A 24211-nucleotide genomic window follows, 5' to 3' on the forward strand; every position below is an offset into this window, starting at 1 on the left:
TAGCGCGGCGGGCGGGAGCCCTCACGCGAGCGCGAGGGGGGCCTTCCCGCGCCCGGCGCCGCGTGGCGGGGACGGCGCCAAACGCCGGAGTCCCCCGACACGTCGTCCGTCCCGTGTCGTCCGTTCCCCCCCCCCCCCCCCCCGCCCGCTTAACGGCTTGGCGCGCGCGGGAGGGAAACTGAGGCAGCCGCGGGGGGCGCCGAGGCTGCCGGGGGAGGGGACGGGAGGGGGCGCGGGCCGGCACACGGTTGGCGGGGGGACGGACGCGGAGAGGCAGGTCCCCGTCGGCCCCTGCCGCCGTTGTGGGGCGGGTGTCACCGGTGACGGCGGCGGTGGGGTTTGGTAGGGTGCCGCTGTGGTAACCCGCACCCCCTCCCTGGCCTGGGCACCGCGTACTGCGGGCGGGGGTCTGGGGAGGGGAGGGGAGGGACGACCCTCTGCGGGCAGCGTTAATTTGCAGTTCAGCTAATTTAACAGTCTGTTTTGTTGTGGGTTTTATTTTATTTTATTTTAACCCATGTTTTTCTGAAATGTAGCGGGGAAGGTGCAGCGCGGTTTGCAAAGAAGCTCGGTGTCTAGTGGCACGCACGTGGCGGCCTCGCAAGCTAGTCCACCGTTGCCCGGTATTAACAGGGAGGCACATGGCCGGGCCCTGGTGGATTTTGGCTCCGACCCTTTGTAACTGCTGTACTCGTTCATCTTGATGTGATTTGAAAAATTATAATGGACGTTATCATTGCTTTAGGCTTGCTTCTCATTGAAGTTATCCACTTTGAATTAAATACCTGAATAGGGCTTTGTGTGTCAAAATACAAGTATTAAAACAGAAATCAGAATTACAAGGTTTCTCTTGTGTTTTTTTGAAAGCTAATCTGGCCCATTATCTTTTCATTAAGGACAGCTCAAATTCTAGAGATTAACATCTAATCCGCGTACACGTTTTCAAACAGTGTGCTTTTAGATAGTCCGCTCGAGTCACAAATACTCTGAAGCAGCTGCTAGAATCTCTGTAATGCGTTTAGTGCTGCATTTAAACCTTTTTGCCAAGGTTTTGTTGCAAACGGGCTAAACCCCATGTAAGAAAAATGTGATGTACCTCACCGGGTCCAGCTCCTCTCTCCAGATGTATTTTTTGTCATTGCTGGCTTTTCTGGTGGTTTTGCAAACTTGCTAAGCTGCCTGTAAAAGGAGTGGGTTTCTTCGTTCATGGACTGGTGCCCCTGCTGCTTCTGTCCTGACATGAGTGTGGCTGCGTGATGAACCGGCACAAAACCCAAGCAAGCTGCTTGGTTTCATCTGGAATGATTCCCCGATCGGGTTTGTTGCGTGGGTATGCAGACAACTGTTCTGGCACAATAGGGCCTACTGTGGTGGTAATGGGAACAAACAACTAGGAAAGCAGTTGGATCTGTTCGCATAAACCAGTTTATGCAGTGACACTGGCTGTGCTGCCAGTGAAGCGTTTGTGAAACTAACCTGAGATCGTAAATCCAGCAAGGCCCTGCTGACTTTTTTCATATGTACTGGGATGTTTCTCAGTCAAGTAGAAACAAACTGGTCTTGCATAATGATTTTCTTGTCCACTTCTCCAAAAGGGCCTGTGTCACACACAGATGGAGAGCCTTCATGCTGGAATTACCCTGCTGAAAAAATTGTGTTCTTTAAGGTGTACACACAGGTATATAAGTATGTCTTACTGTGCAGGTATTTATTATCAGTATTTTTAATTTGTCAGTTTCCCTAGTGAAAGTGCAGCCATTAGAGGAGAGCCCATGTAGTGGCTCGTATAATATTGGCACCAGACAGCAGTTATTCTCTGTAGTTCTTACCTTAAGCAGATGATTTGAGAAAATTTTGAATGCAATTCTCAAAGATTTTGTGGTTTAAAGGGACATAAGACTCAGTCTGACTGTACTTCATGATTGAGTCTGATTGACTTGAGGTTATTAAAGTTGTGTGGATGCCTTAATTCCCTGCAAATCAGATTTTTCTTGGTTCTAATGAAATCTAGGCAAGGAATTCGTGCTGTAGAATTATTTGGGGTTTAAGTTGTCTCTAAGTAGGTTAATTTTGTCAAGGATACCATTCACAATTATTTGAATACTTTCTCGTTCTTCAAGAATAGCTTGTTTATGAACATTTTTTTCAAACATTTCTAATTTTAAATGCTTTGATGGAGCGCTTAGTTGGATATATTTTTCATCTACACGTGTGTGGTTGCAGCTGTTATTACCAGATGCACGTTTGTCGAGTGTAAGGTTTGTTTTTCATTCAGAGTATCCAATAGCTGCTCAGATTAACTTTTGATCATACTTGCCAGCAAGCTTAATCACTGGAATTTTTGTCAAAAACAACCCCTGCAAAACATAGAATGTAAAGCAAACTATTTTGAAAATATGGAAGATTATACATGGACTTTGTAAGAAAATTTACATGTAAAAACTGAAACACTTGCATTGGTTGTATGTGTAAGTATGAGAAGTTACTATTTTTTGTGATGCAAATGTTGTACTATACGGCTATGTTGTGTACTCTGAATAGTTTGGGTTTTTTAATGCTAACACTTGTTTCATTTTCAGTATAAAAATATTTGGAATAAAGTCATATCCTGGAGCTAGGCTGTCTTTTTCTAGATCTGTAGTCTCATCCATTTTTTGATTTATAGACCCCTAAAAATTTTTCAGTGAAGGTTTGGACCTGATGTGATTAATTTAAAACTAGTGACATCAGGTTATTTTCTTTTAGAGAGCTTTAGAAGTATCTCAGATACCCTTAGGCACTCCTATATCAGCAGCTGAGAAAGAGTTTTGTAGAGAAAAGCTTGGTTTGGGGGAAGAGAAGGAGAGAGCTTAACCAAAGAAGAACGCACCTCAGAAGGAATGTCATGCAGTCTAATTTTGCTTCATTTCAGTGGGGGAACCTTGCCTAAATATAGATGCTAGGATTTTTCATCTTGGTAAATTTTCTTTGAGTCTTGTGTCCATATAGAGAGGTCCCTTCCGTACTTTGATAGCTTTAGGAGTATATGCTGCTGTGCATCCCCTCCTCCTAGGCTGCAGGGCTTTTCAAAGGCTAAGGTTCTCCAGTAGCTGCTGTAATAGCAGAAATGCAGTACTTGAGGGACAGAGTGTTACGTCTTTCTTGTTTCCCACCAAAACCTCTGGAATTACTATTGCCAAGGACATATTGCAGAGGGAGACAATTAATCTCTAAGAAACTGCCTCCTCTCTCAGTTGGCCCTTAAAATCTTATCAGCGGAGCAAATGCTAATGCTGCAGGACATGCTATGGCTGTTACCATGTTCCTTCAGATACCGGCTTCTAGCCCAGAACTTCTGAGAAGTGATGCGCTGTTACTTGTGATCACAGAAGACACTTGAATGAACCGGTTCCTTTCAGCCACTATTGAATGCAGAAAATGTTTCTGGAAACACTAGAGGTCTAGCTTTATCGATTGCAAATAGTCTGCCAAAACACAGGTAAATTAATGACTTGCTAAAATACAGACACAAAATTTTCTACCAGTTTCTGATTGCTGACAGCTGTGCATAGAGAAGGGTGCCTAGATTTTTATTTTTTTCTTTTTCTGATATGTTCATATGGAACCTCCCGTAATGAATGCTAGCAGGTAAAAAGAAATCTTACTTTTTCTAGTTAAAACCTGTCACTTGTCTTGTCACAAAAGTACAGACACTTACCAGTATTCAGAGAGACAACCAGGCAGTAAGGTACGCAATGAGAATATTACAAAAATCGCAGTGTTTCCGTAACTGGTGTGGAGCAAGGTACACAGACAAGACTCCTCCTGAAGATTTAAATTTCTTACCAGGAAAATAACTATAATACAGTATAATGTAAAACTGTTTTCATTCCTGGTATGGCTGTTTCTGAGTGCCAAGTCTTGAGCTTTTTTAGCTGTCACCCTCATTCTTCTGCAAATAGCACAATCTAGTTAATATTTTCCACTCAGAATCCACATGCTTAGTGGCTTGGACAGTTTCAGATAAACGCTGCCAGACAATGACAAGAAAACGGCTAAGTAGTAGTAAACACATACCTACTTAAAAAGGCGATAGTTCCACAGGTCAGACAATGATTCAGATCAAAATACACTACAAATATTAAGGCATGCGTTCTCTAAGCAGGCAGATGGTTATGGTACTATGATTGTTGTTTAAAAGAATAATGTATCTTCATTTGCAACTAGTAAGCCATTTGTGGGTGCTTTAAAAAACACATTGATAAAAAGCTGCAGGAGCAACTGAAATACAGAATCTGTCACAGTGCAGCAGATAGGGTGCAATTTCATGTTATCAGTTTTCACAGCTCTGATTAACTTCAGCTGGAGTTCAGTGTCTGAGTCTTCTAAAAATAAAATCCTGAGTGTTCTGATTACAGTGGAAGTGTGTAAGACAATATTAAAAAGTGGCTTTGATGTCCTAGTTACAAGTGTGTGCATCCTGGCTCTTTATTTCAGCCAAACTGTGTGTAAAGACATTCAGGAAAAAGCAAATGGAAAGACAGATGGTATGGCAAGCATATTCTATAATTCTGTCCATACGCTAACTCCAAGCAAAGAAAAATGAAGCGTCTTGTGCTTGTTATAAAAAAGGAAGGCTTATGCTTTTGTTCATGTTTAGCAAAGTTTATTTTCAGGAAGAATAAATGGAATAATAGTGTGAAATTTTGCATTAGTACTGTAATTATGTTTATCATCCTGTTTTCCTGTAAATGTGGCTTTAGGGATCCAGTTTCTTGGCAGAAAGCACTGTGACGGTAGCCTCAGTTCTCTAGAAGGTTTATATAAGTGAATCAGAGAGAGCACCAAAGAGCTATTAGTGCTATGGTATTTCTTAAAAGTCACCTTGATGCTTTAATTCCTCAGTATCAGTCAGATTCCTGAGACAGTTTGGCCTCAGACAATGGTCTTCTGGGTTAGAGATTACAGAGAGATGGATAGCAATTTTCAGAGTTGCAGCAAGTGCATTTCTGTTTGTACATTGCTAAGATGCTGGAAAAATGTGGTGTGTTGAGTAGATAATTCTTCTTTTCAGAAGATTGTATCCAAATGTTAGAGGTGATTTGTGGTAAATTCTCATCAAGGAAAAAATGCAAGTTAGGAAGTAAACGGATGAAAAATTGTGTCTACGTTTCTTTGTGTCATCAAATAGTGCCAGAAATGTTATTTCTAGATGGTATTTTTTGGTTTGTGCAGCCAAAAAGCTATTTTTTGCTTTTTGCATGTACTATAACCAAGGGTGCTGTAGTGTCACTAAGTAATTTCATATATGATGTTAACATGCTGGTTTTAAAACTACAAAATGTGTATTTCAAGGAGAGGTTGCAATTTATAACAACTTTAAACTTACTCTCTTGCCTTTCTGTGCACTATAAAGACACGACCATAATTTTAGAAGAGGAACTGAAACTTGCTTTCAGGCCGTGAATACAGAAATACTGCCCTGTAACAACTGTGGGTCAACTTTTGCATTTCTATGGCCTGTGCAGTCTTACTGATGTCATCTCTGTACCAATTTATTCATTACTGAGTAGAAACTTCAAGTGGCATAGCAGAAATAACCAGGATACTGAATTATTGATGTCTTTACATTCAGGCTGCTGACTGAATTTATTATTGTCAATTCTGTACTGTCAAATGCCATTCTTTGCATGATGAATTCAGACCCAAAATGGAATGGAGGTTTATTTAGTGAATGTTGCTTTACAGTTCTGAAGTACAGAAACAGTGCTCTGGAAGAGGCCTTTTCGCCTGACCTGCATTTCTGTCAACTTGGCGCTCTTCCCCCCCATTCCCTGTGGCAGTTCATTATATATGAGCCAATTATATATGGACAACAGAGAGGCCGGTTGCCTCTCCAGTACAAGCATCTTGCTTGGGGCCTAACTGGCTGTAACGTGTTCTATTCTAGGGATTTGGTAGGTACATGCATTTACACAGCACTATGTATACATGTCATTTTGAATGCTGAATGTGAAGAGGCAAAATTTGGCCATGCCATTGTACAGTTGGCTTCCTCTCCCTCAATTATACAAACATTACTCTCTCCAATGTCATTCTCTTAGTTACGTTGGCAGAGATCATAGCTCTAGACTCCAGGTGACCAGTACAACTAGAATATATCCTGGAGAACAACTAGAATATATCCTGGAGAACCACAGGACAAGTGTTTCTGCTTGAAAACAACTCCGATGGTAAAATCACACACGTGAGCTGAGCTGTTTTGTTTGCCAGACTCTTTGCAATCTGATGACATCTTACAGCATCTCCCTTGGTGTTGTCATGGGCCTTCTTGGGCGGAAAACCCCCCCACAACTTTTTTTGAAAAAAGTTTTTTAATGGGCAGACTACCTAGAGTTTTAATCAAATTTGAAGACCTAAGGGAGGTCCCTACACAGCTAGCTAAGCAGCAGGTCTCTCACCAAGGATCCTCACTTGGTGTCAGACGTAGAAAGAGCCGGGGTCAGTGAGATGGAAATGGTAGAAAGGAGGACCTCGGGCAGTGTAGCTCAGTTCTTTAGTCTGAGCTAGGGTTGTATGGTGGTGCAAATGCACGTGGACTGCACGTGTCTCAGCGCACAGCATCTAAGTGTCAATTTTGCTGAAACTGTGGACTTCAATCTTGCAATTAATGTTGTTTTGGGCAGACTGCAGTGAAGCCTCAGCATTATAGTGCATGTGACATGCATTGCCACAAGACACCGAGTATTGACATTTTTCTGCACAAATTATGAAGCTAAACAGAATCATAGCAAAAAGGATGAAGATATGCAGACAAATCTGTCTTTAAACTTTTTTATTTTTGTACTTTGTGATGTTTGTATGTCTGAAGCATTACTGTTTGTACTGCACATACGTGAAGACATTTCACTAGCTATGATATCTGATGGTTCAGGACTAGAGAAATGCTAGCTCGACATTGGTCCCTAGGTTGAAATTGGCTTTAAGTTTATGCAGGTATATTTTGACACTGGATTAGAAGATGGTGGCACTTACCAGATGGCTAATTAAAGCACAGAAAATAGTGAGAGTCTCAGAGTGGCGTAGAAGGACCTAGCTATTGCGTTTCAGTGTATGTGGCCGTTCTTTCTCCTCTTGAGGTCTCCTCCTAAATCCAAAGTAGTACAGAGTAGTATTAAAGTTGTCTTTAAATACAAAAGGGAGGTTCCCTGTTGGAGACAACCTGGTGAAAATACAAATTTCCCTTTATATGTGAACGATGGAGGTAGTCGAAGTGGGGAAAGGCAGGGAGTGCCATGCTGCCAGGATGGCATATGGGGGAATTGCTGCTGGAACCTGACACACTTGCAGGGGAGATTAGTTCAGCGTTTTCCAGGCTAGAGGACAGGGTAGGTTTGAATGATTTAGAGCTAGTCTTAAATCCTGACATCCATGGTTGAGGAATCTGACCCCTGCAGTCTTGTCAATGGACTCTGGAATTACTGAAGGGGTGTATTTGTTCCCAGGAATCTGCAGAAACGTGTGATGTGGAACAGAAGTTCTGTCCTCTCCTCTCTGGCAGGCTGCTCAGCTGCCTGGATATGTTCTTTTCCCCCTTCAGCTGAACATTTTTTCATTTAAATTAGGGTTGTAAAAGTTCTGGGATTATGTGCAGGCTGTCTGCATTGGAAACTTTTTCTCCATTGCTTCAGAACTGCTGCAGACCTACATTGCGATGACAGTTAGTTTGTGGTCTCATTTTATTTATTAGTACAACACTGACCTGGAAGAGAGAAAGTGAGAGGGGATTCTGTAATTCATGACATACTTGACATCCTATTTAAAAAAGCTGATAAATTGATCTTTAGATTATTTTGTATCCTTAATTGGCGGTGTCACTCTTGGAGACTGGCTGGCATGTGTGGTAGTTTGGGTGTTGCCTAGCTTTTGTGTATGAGACCTGCAGAAGGGCAGACCTGTCCATTTTAAACTATAGCTTTTAACAGATAAATTCTCCACTGTACCTGGATAAAGCTGTAGTAACCAACGCTGTCTTGTGGTTTCTGTTGGCCAAACATTTTTGAAAGATTATATAAAGATTATATCTGGAATTACTTTGCCGTTAAAGCTAAAATGACACACTTTCTTCCCTTATATGTTTCATCATTCCCTCTATTTTAAGTCAGATGATTCATCTCTGCATTACTGCTTCTACATTTCCATTGCCTTAATTGGGTCTTTTGGAGTTATGGTCTATATGGAATTGACAAATGCTATTTCTAACAACATACAGATTTGTCCCCTTCCTTCCTCCCTTCATCCCTTCCTTCCTTCTTCCCTCCCTTCTTTCCTTCCTTCCTTCCTTCCTTCTCTCCCTCCCTCTTCTCTGCTTTCCCTGATTCCCTCTCGTCACCTTCCTTAGTCCCAGGTGGTTTCTTTCTTCTTGCCTTTACTGCACCACAGCTTTTCAGGGAGTGAGCTGGACGGTTTTGCGCTCCGCTGCTAAAATGTGACTTTTTTTCTTTAGCCATGAGTTAGTTCAGAGGAGAGTTCTCATGACTTTTCATGCAGTTTTAAGTTACAGCCAGGTATCTACAAAAACTCTTGCAGGCAAAGGTTGTCAGGAGATGTCCTGGACCACCACGTTGCTACGTATTTCAGACACTATGTCCGCAGTTACTGCTACTCATTTTTTAGCAGCAGGTCCCAACACACAGAGGGTGACGTGGTTGGTTTTCATCCCACTCTGACCTTTTCCCACCAAGGTGTGCCTTCAGCCACCAAGAACAGCCTTCCACCCCAGTGCGTACCAACACAGGGACAGCAGTTGCTTCTGGGTACAGTGATTAAAAACTGGGCTCAACCTAATTGCATCTCCATATGTCAGTTGGGTGCATCTGGTGGTTATGGAGAGGCAGATGCAAGTGTTGTAGTTAACCATGGTTTAACAGATTAGTGCTTGCCACCTAAGCTGAAAAATCTGTCTGAAAACGTGTTTTTAACCAGTGGTGAACAAAATAAAGTACCACTAAGAATGGTGAACATCAAAGTATTTAATATTTAAAAATGCCACCTATGATGCCAAGTTGTTAATAGATTTGTGTTCAAAGATGATGTATGCATTTGCATTTTAAAGAAAGCATTTGAAAATGAAGTAATTTGTCATTACTACTTACACAGAACTCTCTGTTTGGGATTTTAAAATTCTGAAGTTAAAGAGGGCTATTACAATCATGGAATACACCTCTGCATGTACATAGTCCACAAAGCCCTTCATTAACCCTGCACTGAATTTATAGCTTCTGGTAGAGCTTTACCTTTTCTGCTTGCTTGAAAGACTTGAACCTTTCAAAATCATCTCCTCTCCAATTAAAAAAAACATTAGGAAAGCAAGGAGCATTTTCGCTGAAAATGTTTTAAGCAAAAAAGGTAATTAATGTTATAGCAAAACCCTGACAAGTTTCCAGGACTGGAAGCCGTAACTTCAAGAAAGAAGAAAAAGGCAGGGTTATTTTAACAGCGAGGATTATTAACCACCGGAAAAATGTGCTGAGGGTTATGGTGGCTTCCCTGTCATCAAGACCAGGTTCCTGTCCCAAGGTTGTGCCACAGCCCGTGCATATGCCCGGTGCATTCCCGCAGGTGTGGTGGTGTGTCCGGAGCCTGTGGGAGAGCTTCAGCAGGGAGCTGGCCCTCCCAGGTCTTCTTGAAGCTCTGAATGGGGCAGCCTTAAGAGTAATGTTGAGTGGCCACAGCAAAAGTCTTAATTCCTGCTAAACTGCATACTGATTGTTACCCCTTCATAGCTACAGATTTCAGTGAACTGAAGAGATTTGTTTGTGTTTTTTGATCTACTGAAATTTCTGGACATCTGCTTAGCTTCAAGTATGGGCTCATTGGAGTAAAACCTAGGCGAAACTTTGCATTGTGTCACTAACAGATGACCTAAAAATAATAAATTCAGGGCATTCTCTCAAGATATAGCAATCATTTCCTGTTGCCTGGCAATACCTCTGGCACTGAATACAGAGCTGGGAATTTATTTTATGATGCTGTGCAGAAAAATTTGTTTACAGTTTTGCACAGTGATTCCCCCAAGAGGAAGAACCCATGGCTCATACAGAGAGACCAAACGTTAATGACACCTTCTTTTCATCTTGGCAAATGTATGACCAAGTTTCTGTTCCTCTTTCTATATTTCCATACATATTTACTGAAAGACACCCTTTTGTTTTCAGACTCATCCCACTTATTTTCAGTGGGGATTAGCTTGAACTTACTCTAAACAGCTTATTATAGCATAATTTAAATTTTAGGGTTTTTTTAAGTATCCTTTTTTAATAATCCTGTCTTCATGTGGCATGCAAAAATCTTTTCCCTTTTCTTTAAGGAGACCAAGAATTTTTCTGTTTTATCTCTAGATGACATTTTATATACCCATACAGTGTGCATGATTTGGTTTAAAGGGAACCTCATACACCCACAAAGTCCTGCACTTGATAGAAGAATGTGGAGACCCTAATTTCGTAGTATGCTTTAGACAAGTAAGGGCTAAGTTTTTCCTATGACCTGGGATACACCCAGTGTATGCCTTCAATCTGCATTTTGGGGGGGATACATTAACACTGGAAATAGGCTTGTATGAACTGACTCCATGAAGAAGGTCATGAAATAAATCATGCAGAGCCATTCCGATGACAGCCACGGTGGACCTATTACACATTTAGAAAAGAAATGCATGCTAAAATCAACAGTTTCAAGTAGTTTGAGTTTCTTCTTGCCGTTGGTATTTTAACATGTGGTCAATCCCTCTGATAACAGTAAACCCCCCAATCTCCTTTTATGGTAAATTCTGTTAGAGTGGATCCTGCTGTTGATGGGATAGCTAATCAAAATTAAGCTTAGCTGGTGATGAGCTCAACTGAGCGAGTGAGATTTTGTTCTTGTTTTTCTTTTGTTTACATGGTAACTGTCTCTTTCCTTTTCCCATACAAATAAATGTCATGTAGCATAGCTGAGACGTGCTGCCTTTTATTTTCCAGAAGCAGCTGCTAATAATTGAATCACTTGAACACTGAAATTTAGAAGCAAGACTTTTCAATGGGAAAAAAAATTAATATGCTACAAGATGAACTTTGTGGCACGTCAAGACAACCCTGTCACACCTACCTCCTAAAAATAATGAATTCTTTTATTCCTATAGGAAAGGTGATGAAGTTGTCCAAATCATCAACATTGACTGTTCGAGTCACAGATTTTTTTGCACCATCTCAATGTTTTTAAACATAACATCAGCAGCAGCTTGTTTTCATAGTACAGGAAAATAATTCAAACATCAAACTGATCCTAAGTCAAATACTTTTTTAAGAGAACAGATTTTGAACTGATCCTTAAACACACAAAAACAAAATAGGTTTCATTTGTTTTCATAGCAGCTAATTGCATAATGTGATTTAGTGTGAATGCAGAGAGCTGGAAAGAATAAACAAGTTAATAAGGTGCTATGGGACTTGTCTTTATGGTGCTCATGTAAAGACTTGTTAAGGATAAAACCTTAAACTAAACTGATAGATAAAAGCTTCTAGAGGGTGTTTACAACATCCAGCTCAAGCATCCAGTGAGCAGAGCGCCATTTCCCTCCTCACTGATTGTACACAGATGCCAGAGACTGTAATGCAAGCCACTGTTTCTACTTCTTTTTTTTCTCCTTTGTCTCATCTACCTGTGCCAGAACTGGTCCTTCCTTGTCACGATTGCTTTCTGTATAAATTGCGATGCTTGAAGAGTGTAATAATCATGGTTGAAAAATGGGTTTTGTAAGAACAAGTTTCAACAGGCCAATAGTTCCGTCATTTTTAATTTAAATATTAAGTGTTGAATCAAATAGAATTCCTCTTGCAATGGTTGCATCTTTGTACACATGTGTATATACACATATATATGTATGCCTGTAGCTGTATGTATCTGTTTATATATACATGTGCATATGTTTTTGTGTGAATATAAACATACATGTGTATAAAAATAAATGTATATAATGGCAGAGACATGATAAGAAAAAACCTAAGCAAAACATTCATCTGCATTTACTATTCAGACTGATAGAAATGTAAAAGGGGAAAGACAGAAGAGGACCTAAAAGTAAATTAGATTAAAAAGACCTTTCTGCTTGGATAATTATTCATGCTGTTTGTAGGAATGCAGAAAAGATTTTCATAAGTGGACATTGAGTTATGTGCATAACCCTTACCCTTTTGGGAAAACGGTCCTCCCAAATTTATTTTTAGACAACTCCACATTGAAAATCAGCCCATTTTGTCAGGGACTAGGTAGTTGCATAACGTAGGCACATGACTCCTCAAAATTCAGATGTTTGCTTTTAAAAAAAGAAGCTAGACCTTCCATTTTTGTACTTGGCACAGCAAAAGGAAAGGGAATACCAACCAGTATTGTCGGAATTTGCCTTTGCCTCCTCTTGATCTTATCTCCCTTGGAGATATGGTGTTTCAGCAGCATCTTAAAGGCAAAAATGTTCTGACTATTCCTTTTCTCTGCCCCACGGACCAGAGAATTACACAGAGCCCATTTTTCCAGGTCTGTATCACCCTTGTGCCAAATGAAACTCCAGGTGATTTGCTGAGGTTTTTGGCTGCTTTCTGTCACTCACTGCCAGTCTTCAGAATGCCAAACTGCCCCAGCCATGCCATATTTGACACGGAAATATTGCTTTAGTTGTTGACCATATGATAAATGCTTTCTTACTGGACCCTTTTTACCATAAAGATATACTTGTTACCATGAGGATACTTTTCTGTGTCCTTCCACAGCATGAGGTTTCCACCTTGCTGGTTAGGAAACGTGCTCACCACATCCTGGAGGAAGCATCAAATTCCAGCACTGACATCAGGGTGATTTTCTCAGACTGATGATTAAGGGTCTACCCATCTGCTGCTGTTTATAAGCCCTCGGGGCTCATCATGTGAGCTTTTCCAGTGCCTAAAGTTGTGTTAAGTATTCTTGTCCTTCTTCCTTCTGGAAGTACAAGGTCTGTCAAAACCAGATCTTTAGCAAGCAGGGAATGACGTTGCCCTTCAACGTTTTTCCTCTTAGGTGCATGATTGCTTAGAATCAGGGGCATATAGGCAAAGCATTCATTTACTCTTGTCATCAGCTAAGCTTTTGCTTTCTTAAATCCATTGCAGCTAAGGCATGGAAGTTTTGTAGACTGTCCTAAAGCCTTTTCTGACTTTGCCAGTGGGCCCTGGTCCATCCATCCCATCAGATCTCTGAGAAGAAAAGAACAGTGAACTAAATGAAAATGTGCTAGATGCAATCCTATTTCATTTGCCTCCCACTTTTTAAGAAGTGCACCACATTCTCATATCTCTTATTAAACTGATGTAACTGATGCACATAATTATATCAGCAGTACTACCTTTTGGAGGAGACTGACACACCCTTGACTCACCTTTCAATGAGAATTTGAGGCATTAGATCAGTTCATGAGCTCCATCTCTCGAGTAGGACAATATTCAGTAGTTTTTAGAATATGATAGAAATTAATTGCAAAAATGAAGAGTGACGGAATATGCGTGCTGATATTTATACTTGGCATTTGAATGGGAAATGAACGTTAATCATGATAACAATCATGTTCTCATTATCCTTCAGTGGTAGCATTATCATTATTATATCTATAAACTGAAGGCCCTATCATTTTCAGCAGCAAATAACAAAGAAAGTACTCCCTGCCCCAGACCACTTGCAATCCAAATATCACAAAGGACAGGGTTATGTGCATCCTTAACCAAAGCCAGATGTTTGATTTCAAGGAGGGAATTAAAATCTATTTTCACTAGGGAATTTTTCTCATGCGGAAGGTCAGCATGGGAGAAAGCACGCAGGAAGTTTCCCTACTGGCATTTGTGCTAATTAAGGGTGCAGAACAGATTCAGTAAATAACCCACTGTTTTCACAAGCCAATAAACATTTTGAAAAACATCTCCTTTTGAGCTTTAAATACCAACTCTCAATATCTGGTAAAATGTGGTTTGTTTTTTTTTTTTTGTTTTTTTTTTTTAGTTAAATAAAGAGAGATCATTTTAGCTGGGGTTTTTGTGGTCTGAAAACTGGAAGGAGAGAAAAATCAAGAAAATTATTTTCCTCCTATTTTACAGTGCATGACCACATACTTCTCTTCACCTTAGAATGCCAAAACCTGGTGTGAAGTCTCTTTGCGCTCCAAACATCGAACGTCCTTGCCAGGCATGTCTCCTTTTTCCTGATTATGTTTGCAAAGAAGGTGATCGATTGCTTCTTTTATAGATTACCAAGCCAGTGGTGCAATATAATCTTTATTCCAAACTAAGCATTTCGATTTCTACATCTCCTTTCAGCACTATGGTATCATAGAGAAACTGCCACTGTTTGTGTTGATGCTGTTAGGAGGTAGGAATGATTTTCTTTTCCTGAGTACCTGGAGAAGCAGACAGTGCTATCTAACTGAGGCAGGGGCTGCACGTGGGAGAGGGTGTAGAAAAAGCAGCAGTTTTCCTGGCATCAGAAGTGGAAATACCAGTGCTGAGAAACTCTGCTGAGCGTGGTTCTTCCCCAGTATAATGTAAAACTCAAGCTCCAAGGATGGAGGCTTCCTTCTGGCTGCACAGTCCTGCAAAGTGCCCCCCTTGCGAGAGACCTGTAGGCTAATACTAGACTTCCACTCTCCCATTACTTAATTCATGGGTACTGATGGAATAAATTCTGCTAGTGTGCTGGAAAACACTCTGCAAGCTGGAGCTGTGCTCTTCTCTGTTGAAGCAAAAGCTTGAACTCAACAGATGCTTCAGATGACAGAAGTCACTTGGTGGGTGAAACCATGGTGAATGTATACTTGTCAAAATGCAGAGTCAGAGTAGGATGCTAACAGCCTCCTGCTGAGTAATTCCGAGGGCGGTTTAGCCCTGTAGTGCCTTCTGGGCAAGTCTGAATATTTGTTCAGACTTGGCTTGGTTCTGACAGACACCTGGTGCAGGGGTTCTTAAAAGTAGTTTGTAGTCTTTATTTGGGGGAAGGGTGTGACCAAGGGCGTGGAAAACCCATATATCCTTTGATTTTAATCACACTGATGATTTACTATCAATCTCAAAACAGAAATAATTTCAAAACAACAGTTACACTTGACAGCAGGCCAGGATTTTCTTTAAAAAAAAGGGAAGAAAAAAGAAAAGCATTTTCTCACTGTATACAGTGAGATCTCTGAAACTACTGGTGAATTTTCTGTTCAGATTCCCTCAGAGACACAGATTTGGGTGCATAACTTGTCTGGTCATTACATTTTGGCAGAAAGATTTAAACTCTTATTCTTTTTCTTGCAGCCCAAGCTTCCCTTTACCCCAAACTTGACTCCGTATTTTTTTTAATCATTTGGTGTTTTAGTAATTTGGTGTTTTTCTGCCCACTTAAAAAGCTCCCTGCCTCCTTTGTACTTAGTAATCCAGTGTTTGTCAGGGTTGATCACAATTACTGCTATTAATGGGGAGAAAAAAAGAAACAATACACCTCCCCAAAACAACTTACTGCATTCCTCCTTCTAAACAAATCTATTCAAGTGTTTGTATCTTCTAACCAGGTTAAAATGTGCTGGTTTTCTGCAAACCTTTCCTGAAATCCTTACTCAGTATTCACATAGTAGGAGCAGGGTGCCATCACTTGCCTTGTTTGTATAGTAGGTTCCCTTAGTCCAGTGTTTCTGCTTTGAAAGGCTTCTCTTCCTTCATGAGCTTCTGTGCTTTTAATTGAGCTGGCTCAGGAACACACCAAAACAATTTTCCTTCAGGTCCTGCAAAGTGAGAAGCTTCCTATAGGCATTTAAATCTAATGCATCAATAAAAGATCTTATACAAATTGTGAAACATTTTCTGGGGTTTGGGCTATAGATTAGCATCTGCAACAATTTAGAAAGATCTCTCATCAGAAAGGTGTACTTGGGGGTGTGTATGTATCTCTGTATCTCTTAGCTGGAAGTAAGGGCCAAATTTTATGCTGACTAACAGCGAAAAGCAGATTGTATATTTTGGTTGGTTTATTTTGTGCTTCAAATCTGCTTAACAGAGGCAGGTTTTTCATGTGTATGCAAGAGGCGGATTCACAAGGCGACTTGCCAGTTGGATACACAGTCCTTTGTCCTTCCCATCCGTATTCTGGCTGTATGTCGGATGGGTTTAGGAGGAATAAGAAATGAGGAGTCATCCTTCTTCCAAGAGGAGCAGCAGGGGCCGTCAGTCAAAAATGGTTTACAGACAGCGGCACTGGCACAAACCAGTGAAGCCTGGCCACATTCGTGGGCTGGTCACTGGTGTTTGCAAGACATTGTCATTCTTGAGCCCTGTGGTATCGGCTCAGCACGGAGGTGTGAGACCGGTGTCGGTGCTGTGTTCCCAGCCCTTTTCTGCGGGGACCCGATGGTCCAGCCAGCCAGCCAGAGCAGGGAGGGGGCTCTGGTCCCATCACCAAGTGCTGATACAGGCCAGACACGATACTCTTTGCTGAATGGGACCTTCAGGTGGACTTGGCCCTCGTACCCCATGGGGGGATGCTGAGCCAGAGAGCCTCTTTCCAAGTAAGCCTTCATAGCAAAGGGCAATACCCGCTGCCCAGACTGCTTTCTTTCAAAAACGTCTGGCTTGAGAGTTAAGAGCAAGGAGCACGCTACAAAATGTCTTAGATGGGATTTACTTCCCTGCAGCGCTGCTAAATCATGTACGAGGTGTGATCAACAGTCTCATCTGGTACCAAACTCGGTGTTGGGAGTGGGACCGTGCCATCAAAGCACTGGAGCAAACAAGAGCTTCTCTGTGCTGAGATTGCGCAACCGGCGCTTGCTTGGAGGAGCAAGGCCAGGCAGAGGTTCAGCATGACCTCCGCCTGACTCATATTTTTTCCTCCTGTTACCAGTAAGAACTTTTTCCTCATGAGTCACTTTAAAACAGTTTGTGCGTGTTCAGGGAAAAAACAAAACCCGAAGATTTTCCTGAGGAACAGTTTGTTGGTGAGACAGAAGAAATCACTGAGTACAGTCAGGGGCGGTTCTGCCTGCACAGTTGAGCTAATTAGCTCCTGGGGCTTTAAGTGAATGGTTTTTTACTCTCATCTGTATATGTCCTTTCATCTTGAATGCATTTTTCTCTGAAACACATCAGCAAAATGAGCAAGTGTTATTATTCCACTGTTTGGATATGTGTCTGAAGCTCAGGGAAAGAAGGACCCCTTCAAAAATCACAAGTTTAGCTGTTGTCCATGCTAACATAGGCCTAGCATTTGCAGGCAAAACAGTGCTTTTTCTGTTCTACTTTTTTCTCAGGTAACATAAGCAAAAGCATATTTACAGTGTTGTAGCTGTGGCTTTCACGAGGTCTGAAATACTGGCCTTTCTGCCCCCCCATGTCTTCATTGCGGTGGCACATTTGATGTGCATGACTTGCTTGTGGCTGCACAAGAGCTCCGTGGCAGGGGCAGGGACTTCAAGTCCCTGGAATTGCAGACCAGCATTTTAACTCTGAGAACTGAATAGTTAAAGTTTCCGAGAAGTTCAGTTCTCTGTAGGGAGCGGACATTAAGGTGTCCATTATATGTATTGATTTTCAGAAGCTGGAATAAGTTTGTATCCTGATGGCAGGAGTGATTTATTTTGTTTTGTCTTTAGCCGCAAAAAGGTTACTTCTGGCCAAGTCAGCCTGTTCCTCTCTTCTAACACCTTTTGGCCTTGCTGACCTATTTAAGCCAGTTTTGACAGATCAGCTGCAGGCTCAAAGGCAATTAAGTTTCTGCAGGCTTTGCAAAGATCAGGAGTGGAGGAGAGAAACCTTAGCAATGCCCCCCCAAGGGAAAGACTGGTTTGAGCTCAGCCCTATACCAAATGTCTGAAATACCACAGCAGGGGCAGGTTTTAAGACTGCCCTGATGGTGAGAAAAAAATCCCTGGGAGACATGGACACTAGGGGATGCAGTCATGGGGCAGAAATCAGATGGAAATCAGGTCTCATCTGAACTTCTTGTCAACTTCATTGGCAGCTAGCAGCATGGTCTTGCCTTTGCGTTCCCGACCTGGATCAGTTTATTTCCACTGTGAGATCCTCAGGACTGGTGGCACCTCCATCCATTCCCACAGTCTGCTGTGGCCATAGTCTGGGCTTTCTCAGACTGACAGACTGAAATGGTGGGGGTCTGGAAGAGGTATCTGGGAGAAATTTACTGACAGCTGATCATGAGAGGTCAGGTTAAATGATTTAATGTTTCTCAAGCTTTGGGTCCTATACATCTATGGGAAGGCTTGCTGGCTTCTGGAGCACGGAACGGCTTTTGTTAGATTCCCGTGGAGCCCAAATGCGTAGTCCTGTTTCCTGCATGCAAACCAGTCTGTCTTGAAACGTCATGACCATTTTGGGCATCTGAAATAGTGATTACTTCATAGACAAAATAATGCAAAGCAAAAAGAAATGTTCCAGCAACTGAACTTTCTGTGTCAAACTCCTAGCCGAAAGAACATCAGGATCTTCTAAGTGACTAATTAAAAAAAAAAGTGAATCCATCTAAAGAAATAAATGGCTAAAAAGTATGATGAGAAAGCTTGCTGTCAGCCACGATATTCCAATTACTGATAGTACAGTCTAGGAGAGTCAAATCCCACCTCTAAAAATCTGCTTCTTGATCCTGAAAAATTATCCATGAATGGATTTTGACATAGCTTTTATTGGCACAGCCCTTCTTTGTATAAATTGCATACTTTAGGTCAATTCAGACATTACAAATGTAACTGCAGAAAATACAAACAACAGAGCTGGGAGAACTGATCGGCTCCAGGTGACTGGTCCAGGAAGACTGTGATGAGTTCCTTCCAGAGCAGAGTCCAGCTCACTACCAGCACCACACAGCCAGGGCTTTTATTCCACTAACATCTTCTCCGTTCCTCTCTCCATTGACCTTCCTCACCACCGAAGCAAGAGTGAGCAAATTTTCTACTGGGGTCCTCAGATAACACCTAGTTGAAAGGAATAAGGGAAAAAAGACCAAAAATTTATCTATAAAATACATCAATGGTTACTAAAAATATAATTATATGTAATCAGCCATGCATGTACAGGTGGTCATTTTTCCAAAATGATCAATAAGTCTATCTAGTTTCCCTGCAGGAGACTGTATTGACTTGTGCTGAGTAAGTGCAACTCATTACAGCAACTGCAGTAATATGAAGAGCGCATGCTACTGCCTGGGATGCAGGGCATCATCTTCAACTTACTGCAGTTAACTCAGTGCAATAGAATGTCTGGAAGATGTGAAAATGGTTGTACAGGACATGGAATGCATACTTAATTGCCTGAGTGGTCTCTTCCAGTATCTGCATTGCTAACAAGTAGGTTGCTGTGTGTCCAAAAGATTGTAACTGAAGAAATAATGCAGATATGAATCAGAACCTCAAAGAATTTTTAAATTACAAGGTAAATCCTTAAATACACATGACTTCTGTATCCATTTCTTGTTTAGATTAAACACCCATTGACTTTACTTTTGTTTGAAAAGGGGGTTCTACATATTCTGTATTTAGGAACCATTTCATTCACTACTGCAATAAAATTGCAACTCACTGTTAGTTGCCTCACCCTGAACGTAAGCCCAGTGCAGCTGCGAGCCATAAGACTGAGCTGTAAATGTGCAAAGTTTTATCCATGTTTTTTCATAGTCCTAAAGATCCTAAAGATGAGTGTGTATACTTAAGTCTTTTGGAATGGGGATGTTAGTCCTTTACTGCAATTTGGAGGATCATACTTCAGTCACAGAAGTCCTCAGTGGTGAAGATGATGACTTTTGTTTTATAGCTAACTCTGGAAAGCAGCAACTGTTTAAGACATACAGCAACCATTTAAGACATACTGCAACCCTATCCAGCAATTTAGGATTGTAAGTGGGAGACCCCAGATGCAATCCAATCCAGATGCCAGTCTGGCATTACCTACATTTGAATTTGGCCAGGACATATGCTTCTTACAGAAGGTGCCAAGTAATTTCTAAGGGCTAAAGATCTTTTTTTGTGAGTGCTAGCTGAAAAATTTCAATCAAGACATTTTTTCCAGGAAATTTAGATGGTTGGAAAAAAAAAGATCATGAAGAGAAATATTTCTATTTGCAAATTGAATTTCACTGACACAAGTCCTCTTTTCTATTTATTTATTTATTACTGGGGGGTTTAAGTCAGATGGCGTCCTTTGTACAGCCTACAGCCAGGGTCTCCCTGTTGCCTCCCTTTGCTGACAGGAGATGGTGCACCTGGGGGATACAGCCTGACTAGATATCCTGGTGTGTGCAGGAGAAGGGGTGCTAAGGCACACATTCTGCATAGACACAGCAGAAAGGTTTCCAAACCAAAATATATTTTTGTTTTTGTTTTTTTTGTTGAAATGTTCTCCGCTACCCATTTTCCCATTTTCTACAAAAACATTTTTCAATTGAAGTCTGGGCAAGCCTTAATTTTCCTTTTTTCTTCTTCTTTTTTTTTTTTTCCCTGATGAGATTGATATTTTATTTTCCAAGCCAGAAAAACAGCTCACAAGTGCCTCGACACTACACGGAGCTCTAGCTCTGCCCTCTGCCAGAGGATCTGAACCACCCTGCGACTCCCCTGTTGGCCCCGCATATTCTCCAGGGCCCCAGCTCTCCTACCTTGTGAGTGCCAACATGGTGATTGCCTGGCAGTGTTTTACAGAAGCAGTATTACTGATTTTCTGAACATACACAAATGAGAGTTTGTGCTTCCAGCTCCCTTACATCTGGCTCTTTTGTCCACATGAAATTGTCTACAGTAATGTAACATGTATTTAAGTGCTGGTCTGAACATATTGCCTCAGCTCCAAGAACTGTACCTGTGATTTTCCATACTTTAGTGTCAGCTCCTTGTAAAATATCATACTGTGTTTGCTCCTTTTCTTTGCATGAGCCAAGTGATATTGCACTGAAGTTATTGTCCTGCGTTGTAAAGCTGCAGGCACATCTATCTTGGGAACATGCCTTCATGATTTGCACAATGAAAAGAGATTTTGGTTTCTCAAATCTCCTGATTCATGCCCTGCCTAGTAAGGGTCTTCTTTGCCTAGCATTGCTCTGGTTTATGTGATGCTGAAATTGCAATGAAATGAGGAGCACAATGAAAGCAGCTAGTGAAACAGCTTAAATTCAGGAAAAAACATTGACATAGACATTTGCTTATACTCTTAGTTTTTTTTCAAGGTACAGAATTAAAGACCTACAAAATGGTATCACTTGATGTGTGGACAGAAACAAAATTCAGGATACATATACCTGACATTCAAGGTATGTAAATCTGGCTCCTAGCTGTCAGGTATTCAAGGTGCGAGAGGGAATAAGTGCTCAGAAGGATAAACATGGACTAAACCAGCAATTTTGAAATGCCTTTTTCTCAAAGTCAGGCTGGTGGGAAGCCAAGCTGAGCAGGCAGAAGACGCAGGTTCCCCAGGGAGAGTGCGAAGGAGAGAGAACTGGCAAAATTCCCACTGGAGCTTCTTTGTTTCTGTTGCCAGTAGTTATCACCCACCTGCAAAAGGTAAAAAAAAAACAGAGCACCTTTTCCCCTAATCCAAAAGCTTACATGTAAGGACGATCAAGCTCTACCACCTTGGAAACGAAGCGGTAAGAAGGGCTTATCCAGGACGGGCGATACAATGGCCAGAATCACTCTTTTTTTTGTTATCATCCTCTGGGCAGCCACGCAGCAGGGAAGGGGAAATGAAATTACAGGTGAGTGATGCAAACTTGGTCAGAGGACCATGGTTGTTATGTAGGACAGCTTAGTTTGGATGTGGGATATCTCTTTATTTGAAATAAAGCAGCCAAGGCGGCCACTCTCCAGAGAACTGGCAATGTCTCAGGGACCCTTTAAGAATCCTCTGTTGATAATTAAACAATGAAAATCTAACCAAACCAAAATACAACCTTTGTCCCCAACTCTTCATCCCCAGGCAAAAGCCTTGTCATTTCCTTTGTGCCAGAAATGAATGAATAGGATTTCTGCTTTGTGTTCAGTAATGTGCAAATTTTTATGAAAATTGTCTTTAAAATAAGCTTTTGGAGGAATGTAGTAATGTACCTGGCAAATTCCTAGAGAAGCATAAAATTAAGCTGTAGAAGACATGTTTAACTTTCGTCTATGGTACGGGCTGTAATTTGGAAAAAACCTAACCCAATTGCTAGGATGTAACTGCTAAATTAAATCCTAATTTGCTCTTAATTCCTGGTTTGATTTATTTAGATGAGAAAAGATTGTGATTTTTGGCTGCTTTTTGTTGCATTTTTTTACTTCAGTGGTTTTGCAAGTCTCAGTTAAAATACAAACTATATTTCTTAAAGCCTTGAAGACTTTTCTATTATTCTGTCAAAGTCACAGCTGAAAAAGAGGTTTCTACAGATTGGGGGTCAGCAGAACGCCCATTCTAGTGCCATTTAAAGTCAATGGTGTTGACTTTAAAAAGAATTTGGAATACCCAGAAAAATTGAGCTCTTAATCCATTTTTTTTCATGTTTCAGAGCCTTCGCCTTTTAAAGCTGAGTTTGAATCTGCCCTCTGTGAACCTGTTCCAACAGATTACTTTTAAGGTTACGTCAAGACAAGAAAGGAGCTTGTCTTTGGCTCTTGCTGTTCTCCAGCGAGAAAAGATTTTGCAGATCCCAGCTCACAATGGCTTTTCTGGCACTTGAGCAGTGAAGTTTCCAGAATTGCAGCTAAGTCTGTGGCATAAATGCTATCAAGCATTTTTTATTGCTGATTTTTTGATCATGCTCTCAGTTCTGATCTGGGTTTGACCTTGAGTTATAAGCAGCCTGCTCCTACACAGACTTTCCTTTCAGACTTTCCTCTCAGTATTTGTTTCTATTGATAAAGTATTTGCTTTAATTGTTTCTGCTCTTGCTTAACATAATAAAGTTTATACTTTCCCTGACAGTCCTGAAAGCTGGTGGTTGCCAAGATAAAAACCTGAAGTCCAGAGATGATAGGTGTAACATAGCCCTACTCATGTCAGGTGACTGCCTTCTGCTTTGCAATTAACTTCAGCTTTATATTGCTGGAAAGAACAGCCAGTGCATTTTAATTCCATTTGATAGTGCCATAATCCCGTAGATGGGGGTAATGAGAACAGAAAGCCAATTTGCTAAAGAGCCCAAATTGATCTAAGCCACGTTGCTCAGCAGGAAACTGCTGTCAGCAAATAATTGAACACTGTGACTGTCAAAGCTTGTTTTAAACTGTATGGAAGTGATGGATGATGGCGAGGTTGGTGGTGCTGCACCTTCCCTCTCACCTTTGGTCTAACCTCTTCCAGCAAGGGTATCTTTTTGTACCACCATAGCCGTATCTCAGACCTTCTCTTTGGCTTTGGCAGCCTCATTCTATACCTAGTATCAATGTTTAAGTATGAAATATGATTTCATATCTGCGCTGACAGCTGTAGCTTCTAATAATAAACTGTGTCTAATTCTACACCATTTTATTCTCAGTTTCATACCTGTATTTATGTTGCACATTGCTGTAGAGCCTAAGCCAGCTCAGCTGACTCTGGAATTTTTAGCTTTCCAGTGCTACGTCCTCGCTGCAGCCTCAGCTCTGCATGGACAACACGAATCTTCAGTGCTCTCCTTACTTGGTTGTTCTCTTCCAGTCCTTGCTTTGCTCTAGCCATGCTAATACGTGAGCTCTGGAGAAACAGAGGGATCATAGTGATGAGGAACCAGGCTCAACTCTTCTTCCTTACGTGCCCTACCCTCCTTCAACAAAATTTTATACTATAACAGTATGATTCCTTAATACAATGGTTTCTTTTTCTCGTTTTCATATAACAAAATTTGTCCTGCCTCTCCCACCTTCCCTGATCACCAACAGATGTTTGTGCACTTTCTCCAGATAAAGGCTAGATCCAAAATGATTTAGGTGTTTTTCCATTCCACTTTGGGTATTTAGCCATTCAGGTCCCAAACTAATGAAAAAAAAAAAAAGCTGAAACAAGATTTTTTTCTCTTTTTTCCCATGCCTACATGCCTAGAAGCATATGCTGGGGTAGGTATTCTTGGAGCACTCTTAACAAGTGGCAAGGGAATGCTTTACAAAATGCAATGAGAGCTACCTGTTTCTTGTAAGGCACTTGTGCCTGATGTGAAGTGATAGCCGATCACATGTGTTGGATAAAAAGCAGCC

At 41.2% G+C, this 24211-nt stretch overlaps 1 protein-coding gene across 2 annotated transcripts in view; it reads left to right on the plus strand.

The window, feature by feature from the left end:
- The window catches only part of UMODL1 (uromodulin like 1), a 77159-nt gene that overhangs the window by 566 nt on the left and 52382 nt on the right, over positions 1-24211 (plus strand). Inside the window, exon 1 of one of the 2 annotated variants that reach the window (XM_041124901.1) lies at positions 22796-23042. The exons of the other annotated variant lie outside the window; for it this stretch is intronic. Coding sequence (XP_040980835.1) covers positions 23036-23042 — 7 coding nt within the window. The 5' untranslated portion in view covers positions 22796-23035. Of the gene's footprint in view, positions 1-22795; positions 23043-24211 lie in introns of those variants that run through there. 2 annotated transcript variants of the gene reach the window in all.

The sequence above is a fragment of the Aquila chrysaetos genome, chromosome 7 (genome assembly GCF_900496995.4).
Source record: "Aquila chrysaetos chrysaetos chromosome 7, bAquChr1.4, whole genome shotgun sequence".
In the NCBI taxonomy this organism is placed as follows: Eukaryota; Metazoa; Chordata; class Aves; order Accipitriformes; family Accipitridae; genus Aquila; species Aquila chrysaetos.